Source organism: Primulina huaijiensis, chromosome 1 (assembly GCF_012295235.1).
Source record: "Primulina huaijiensis isolate GDHJ02 chromosome 1, ASM1229523v2, whole genome shotgun sequence".
Lineage (NCBI taxonomy): Eukaryota > Viridiplantae > Streptophyta > Magnoliopsida > Lamiales > Gesneriaceae > Primulina > Primulina huaijiensis.
Window position 1 is genome coordinate 3597254 of NC_133306.1, and position 7598 is coordinate 3604851.

A 7598-nucleotide genomic window follows, 5' to 3' on the forward strand; every position below is an offset into this window, starting at 1 on the left:
ATCAGCACCCATTTCCATCAAGTGCTCCAATCAATTCTCATGTTACATCCTTTACTACTGGTTAAACCGTCTCCTGTCGATGATTCGTGCACAAACGAAGCTTGGAAATGGTTCAAGGTAATGTCAAACCCTTTTCAACAAACTGTACCAAATAAACATTTTAACTATTCAGGTGTGATGTTTTTGATAGATACATTGATTTGTAGTTATTAATGTTAAACTGTACATGGATGTCTTGGTGCATTAGACGGAACGTATGTAAGTGTACATGTACCTACCGTCGACAAGGCACGATATAGAACAAGAAAAGGTACTATCGCAGTCAACGTTCTTGGGGTTTGCGACCGTGAGATGAAGTTCATATATGCACTGACGGGGTGGGAGGGATCTGCAGCAGATGCCAGGGTGCTTAAAGATGCTGTGACTCGTGACGAGACACTGAAAATTCCAAGAGGTTGTGATAATCTTTTTTGCTATTATGAACTGTGAATTGATGATAGTTGTTTTTAAAATATTGTTCTCAGACGTTGTTAACTAATATCTTATTTGTAGGCTGTTATTACCTATGTGACAATGGGTATGCAAATGTAGAGGGGTTCTTGACTCCTTACAGGCGAGTACGCTATCATAGGGATGCTTGGGAAAACCGTGCAAATGGGCCACAGAATTATAAGGAGTTATTTAACTGGAGACACTCTCAAGCCCGAAACATAATCGAAAGAGCATTCGGTTTGTTGAAAAAAAGATGGGCCATACTTAGAAGTCCTTCGTTCTATCCACTAAAAACACAAAACAGAATCATAATGGCGTGTATGCTGCTGCATAACTTCATCAGGTCTGAGATGCCCGACGATCCAATTGAGGAAGTCATCGATGATGTAGTGAGTCCGGAGAATGAGATGCAAGATGAGTTCATCACTACCTTGGAAGCGTCGGATGATTGGGATAGTTGGCGGGAGAACCTTGCTATGTCTATGTGGATGAATCTAACCTAAATCATTATGTTTTTTGTAACTCTTTCGTTACAACTTTGGCATTCAAGTAGTTGTCACATTTGATGTTATTTAATTTTTAATCTGCATAACTTGAATGCATTTGATGTTATTTTGTTTGAATCTAGTCCAGCCAATTATATATTTCTTTTTTGTTGCAAAATGTGATGTTATGTAAACTAAACTAATGTGACATGGCTAATCATTGTGGTGTATTACTACCAGGTGTAGGACAACGGCAGTGTCAACATCGTAGTTATGGATAGCTTCGCAACTTCTGAGAGTTTTGTTGACAAATCCAAAAAAGCTGATAAGACAAGACGTAGTTGGAGTGAACGTAAAGAAGAGTTTCTAATACAAGCACTGAAAGAGGCGTCCGTAGAAGGTTGGAAAAGCGGCAACGGATTTCGGCCAGGCTATTTAGCTTTTCTTGAGAATCGAATGAAAGTTGCGTTTCCTGACGCAAATATACGTGGGAACCCACATATTAACTCTAAAGTTCATGTGTGGAAGAAATTGTACGGATCTTTAGTGACAATACTAAGTAAAAGTGGAGTCGGATGGAACGACACATAGAAGACCATTGAAGCTTCAAACGACATTTGGGATGCACTAATAAAGGTATTTTTGTTTCCAACAATACTTGTCATTTTTTATTGGAAAAAAATGACTCAAGTCGATACTCCGTGATATTAAATTCGTAGGCAGACCAAAACGCCAGGTCAATGAGACACAAAAGGTGGACCTATTACCATGATTGGTGCGAAATCTTCGGTAATGATCGTGCAACCGGAGAGAGAGCTGAACATTTTGCTGCTGCAGTTCAAGAGGTTCTTACCATGACACCTGAATTGGCTAACGATACAGGTATGAATTTGGACCCATTGTTCTCTGTTCATGAGGGAGGTGATGAGTCGATCTCTGTATCTGTCACACCGTCATCGCGACCCACATGTGCTGCGAAATCAAAGGGTAAGAAACGGAAAAATGTAGACGCTGCTGACGATGCGATAGTTGAAGCCATAAATAATTTCGCAACAATCACCAAAGACACAATGAATGACCTTATCAAACAATTAGCAAGACAAAAAGAAGAAGGTGATGAGAAGATGCGCAGTGACCAAGACAATGTGTTAAAGGTCATGGAAACAATTCCTGAGTTGACCGAAGATGAGAAAGTTAGGGTTATTGAAGAATTGGTGGAGAACCATGCGAAATTATCACTGTTCTTGCGCTTGGGTCATGGCGGAAGATTGAGCTTAGCTAGACGGTTGCTAAGAGGAGGTTGATGTTACGACGTATCATGCGGCACTTTTGGGGTAATATTTCGTTCTGCGGCCTCTATTTTGACGAAGTGTTGAATTTTTGCGCATCTCAAACTTTCAAATCAACTTTGCTGCCGCGATAAACGTGTTTGAATCAAATTGATTTGTGCGAATTTCGTGTTTCACGAAGGGCTTTGTTTTGGAGACCAAATATGTAACAAATATTTTGACTTTTGATTCATATTTTGCTGTAATGGTTTATTTTGGAAGGGGTTGGTTGTTCATAACAAAGCATCAGGCCTTCATTTGACAAAATTTTAAATAGCTGCTGTATGAAAAGTATGGATATTTGGTTCTACACCACACATCACTTTACCTTTGTTAAACAAAAAAAAGGAAATTAACTTGCTTCGCTACACAAACATTTTCTTGGATACGAACAAAGATGTATACACATCCACAGATTCAACACCTTTGATTGGTCTTGAGCAGATTTCGACAAAATGTGGAACTATGCATTGACCCTCTGTCGTTGTAAGCCATTCGTCAAATCTTTAAGCCAACGATTAAAAATATTCGACTACATATTTTTGTGTTGTTCTGTTTACAGAAACTAAATTTTAAACTCAATAATTTTGATTCATACAAAAAATGAATATTGTTAAACACAATAAAATATTTGTTGTACTGGTACGCAACATATGGGCTGTAGTTTTGTTAAACATAATAATATATTAAAATGTACAGGTACATAGCAGCATTTGATTACAGTGGCACATCACATTAGCGAAATAGTCTTGACCACCTAACCGTCGACTACATAGACAACTATAATACACTGCAAAAGAAACAAAAGGGTGGCTGCAAGACCAATTCACCTGCTGAACAAAGTCAGTATATTACCCACTTGACTCGCTTGACGAGTCGATGACAACAACCGGTACACATTTATCTTCTGCAACACGTTTCTTCGTGGCACCAGTGTCTGCAAGCCGGCCACGCTTCTTGCTTGTTAGATGCTTCATTAGTTTTTTTACGTACATGTTTTCCACTGGGTGAAAAGGCTTTTTGGTTGATGCTGTTTCCTTAAACGAAACATCATGAAACAAACCCCCCATTTTTTTCTTCGTCGATGGTGCTGGAGGCTGATCAACACCATGGCCTTCTTCATCTGACAACAGTGATATCAGCGGTACTACGTACTTGCTGGTCACGGAATCTTGAGACCCACTGGGGAAAGTCACGGACATCTTGTTAGCTGAGACAAAAGAATGTTTCTGTTCAGTGAGACAAATAACACAAATAAATAGAAACTCAACAATTGCCTTAAGCCCTGGATGAAACGATTTAAATGCTCACAACTCTACCAAATTTAATGCCATATCCTGTAACATACAGAAAATTAATTGATTGGCTGTAGTTGGCAGTATAGGTCAACCAATACACATAGGCAGCTCTTTGCATTCAATATAATACCTTCAAATACTGTATAACTGGAACCGAAAATAACACTAATTACTGAGAAATGCAATTAAAGCCAGTCCCATCAATCGCACCACTTGTGGTCTGAAATACCAAGGACAAATGTGCACAAAAGAAATTAAAGTGTTTGTTTAATGTTCTTATCTCCACAACCATACCTAAGAAGCTAATTCACCTTCGCATGCAGCAATATGGCAGATTCAATTCACTTTGCAGCACAACAAAGAAGCTCAAACAAAAAAGCTTGATGCAAATTAAGCCCTTGCAATTATTGTTCGTCGTCCCTGTGGTAACGGAAAAGTTCAAACATTTATTCATAGCACTGTTCAATGCATATTACCACAAAATCTAAACATCTTAAAATGTCAGAATGGGGTTCTTACTGTCAACTCAGCATTGCTTCACTGCACCGTGTGTACATGGGGTTACAAATGAAAGAACATTGACTTGTGCAGGTATGAAGACAAATGTAAGATACAAAATACATTCTGAATTATATTGAACGTTAAAACATGTATAATAACAAAATAGTACAATATTACAACAACTACAAGCAGCAAATAATTACAATACCAAGTCTTTTTCTAGCTCTTCAGGAAAAAAACCAAAAAAGGCTAGGACATATACAATATCAAGTAACAACGTGGACAACATTTCGCACAACACTATTACAACATAACGAACATACACACAACATTTTACTTCGTAACGATTACAAGAACAAGCATGAAGAACATCATTAAACATAATATTGAGCAAATGCAACCAAAGCAACAACAAACTTGTTCGACAGATAGAGGTTTGTGATCCACTGGATCATTTGATGGAGCTGATGTGGTGGAGGCCATAACCGACTTGGTTTGAACGTGTTGTTCCGCGTCAACTGTATCGGCATTCTTCAAATTATAAGACTGTGAACTGCAAGATGCATTGTATCCTTCTGTGTGCCGACGCTTTAAATGGGAAGTAGGAGTTTGCGCCGAATTTGTACCCATCTCAATTTTAGATGATGGTTCATTGCTTGAAGTTACTTTTTGATACTAATCGTACCAAAAGAATCGGTTCCGATGTTTCAAACCGGCTGGACATATAAAGTAAAAGTGGCCGGGTCGTGTCGAATGGGGACCAGCTTCACGTAAAACCATAAACCCATTGCCGCACTCGCACAGCGGTGCTGTCTTCAACTCCATGAAAGCTACGCTAAAGAATCATTCCATGATTTCCTACTTGAGTGACATAGGTAGACATATCTGCCTAAAATACATTTGCAACGGAATTAAATGTTTCGCAAGAACAGAAACTTCAGCAAACCAAGAAAATTGTAATCAACTGTTGATCTTCAACTGAGAAATATATAGAAAAGCTGTACATCTCGAAGACTGAATCTAACACATTCCCACCTTTCCAGATTCAGGAAGCAACTCAGAAGGCAAGTGTAAAGGCATGAATGCAGATTTACGATGCTATGCCGGGGAACCAAATGTACATGGAAAGGGTTCAAGTTCAAGAGATAGGAAACCTGCTACAAAGTACATTGTGTCTAAAACACAGTAGGCAACCTTCAACTGGACTGTATCCACTTTTGCAAAAATTAACATCAATTACAGAGGAAATTAGCGTAGAGAAACCAAAAATCAGTAGCAATGTTAAAATTTAAATGTCCATCACTCCCACCCAATAAACAAGTCACTGATAAACATAATCCTCCCATACCATAAGGCACTCAGATTTCAGCATAAATCCTTCCAGGAAACATTTAGCAGTAAAATTCTATTTCACCGATGATATGAATGAATCACAGCAAAATCACGATGCCCGATCAACCACACACCTAAAATTTTAGTAACAATGCAGATACAAGTTGAAATTTATATAAAATGTTAAAACCAAGAACAGCGTAACTCTAAAAACTTGTAAACTTTTCTCAGAATTACTCAGATACCATGACAGAATGAAATTCTCAACATATTTCAAAAAAAGAATTTACGGATATCAGTAAACGAGCTTAAATCTAAAAACTTGTCAAATTTTCTCAGAATTACTCACATTTACTGCAGATGGTTGTATATCGAATTTCCTTCTACGCAATGTGTGCTCAGTTACATATTCTCGCCATTTCACCTGACTTAATACCTGCAGAATTGATTTTAAATCCTTCACATGTTGGATTCACAGTTACCACATCAATGCACAGTGTTGACGGCTAGGGTTTTGATGCGAGAACGAGCAGATGAAATGTGGGGTAGATGTAATAGGTATTAATTTAAAAATTAGAGATAAGCAAAGGGTATTTTTGGTAATACACACGTAAATAGTTTCTCAATCACACCCTTAAGACAACCCACCAAACGCAACACAGGATATAGGCAAACCATACGAATCTTGGTTTATCAAATACTTAATCATTTTGGTACTAATCATTTCATTTGTCCTATCATTTCAACCAAACGAAGCCTTCATTTTATTTTCCCATTTCCCCTTCCATTTAGTTCGAAAAACAAATCCATCTTATTTATTCTATAATAAGGGTCACAGATTCCATCCTCATAAATATATAAATATATATATATATATATTATTTTTTAATTATATAATATAATATGGTCTTAGAGTTTATTTTATTTTTGCGCATACAAGTATTCAATTTCGCCAAAAATTCTTAATATTTAATTGAAGAATAGTCCATTAATTTAGATATACATGATAACATTAAGCTCATAAATGAGAGACAATTATCAGACAAAAAAATTTGTGGCATACTCGTGACGGATATATATTTTTTTCTGGATCAAATATACATTAGAGACCACAAAAAAATTAAAAAAATTAAAAATGAAAGAATGGAGAATAGTGACACCCCAGCTGTATATTACGTTTTGGGAGTGATGTTTTCGATCATCCATGGTTTGCAACGACTTATAGATAAGGTCATTAATTTGTTTTTAAACTTTGCTTCGATAAGAGACAGTAGGGACGATTAAATATTCATAGAAAATGCGTGTGGTTAAGTTGTCGACACATTACATTAATTAATAAGCAACCATACTTTTTTAATTATCTTTAGGTATTTGAATATATATAGAGGAAATTAGTTCTTTTGTGCTCGCATTGTTTGCTAGTGTAGCATTTTTTTTTCGATTAACTTGATTTAAATTAAAATAAAGATCAACAAGCGATCATGTAATAATTTGAGAACTTGACATACCATCATGACAAAATGTTGGTATGATGGTTTGACGCTTAATCAGAGTTGTCAAAATGATATAAGTCACCAGGACGTCTCGCATCAACCCACCAAATTACACGTAAAATTGATAAGCTTTGCCCGACTCGGCACTTAAAATATGTGAGATGGGTTGATAATTTTTCAACTCGCCAAAAAGACTAACCGACCCACCCGCTGAACTGTTTTGACAGCTCAAAGCATAAACTGGATTGATAACTTTAAATTTTTGTTTTATTTGCTTATTACATGGTATATTGATCATGATTATTGATCAATATTACAATATTTACTTTATCTGCGGTTGACTAACCTACAACGTGGTTAAATATTTTTGTCATTGTACAAAAAGTAATAAAAGAGTGAGTGTGTGTATATATAAATACATGTAAATAGACAATAATAATGAATAAATGTATGTTATATATCATATTATTTATTTATATAAGACTGGATTTCGATGTCCACGCATGACGCATTCTCTGATCTACCTAACAGTTACAGGACATTTAATGTCATCAATTTTACAGTTCATTGTATCTGGGAGTTACACGACACAAGCTGCTTAGGTGCAACTGGCCACTCTTTCAAAATAATAATAATAATAATAATAATAATAATAATAATAATAATAAT

At 36.4% G+C, this 7598-nt stretch overlaps 1 protein-coding gene across 1 annotated transcript; it reads left to right on the plus strand.

Annotated features, from left to right (window-relative positions):
• The first annotated feature begins 231 nt into the window (after positions 1 to 231).
• LOC140983042 (uncharacterized) lies at positions 232 to 1114 on the plus strand. Its single transcript, XM_073449960.1, has 2 exons — positions 232 to 454; positions 553 to 1114. The coding sequence occupies exons 1-2, from the start codon at positions 352 to 354 to the stop codon at positions 993 to 995; spliced, it is 546 nt and encodes a 181-aa protein (XP_073306061.1). The 5' UTR covers positions 232 to 351; the 3' UTR covers positions 996 to 1114.
• The last annotated feature ends 6484 nt before the right edge of the window (positions 1115 to 7598 follow it).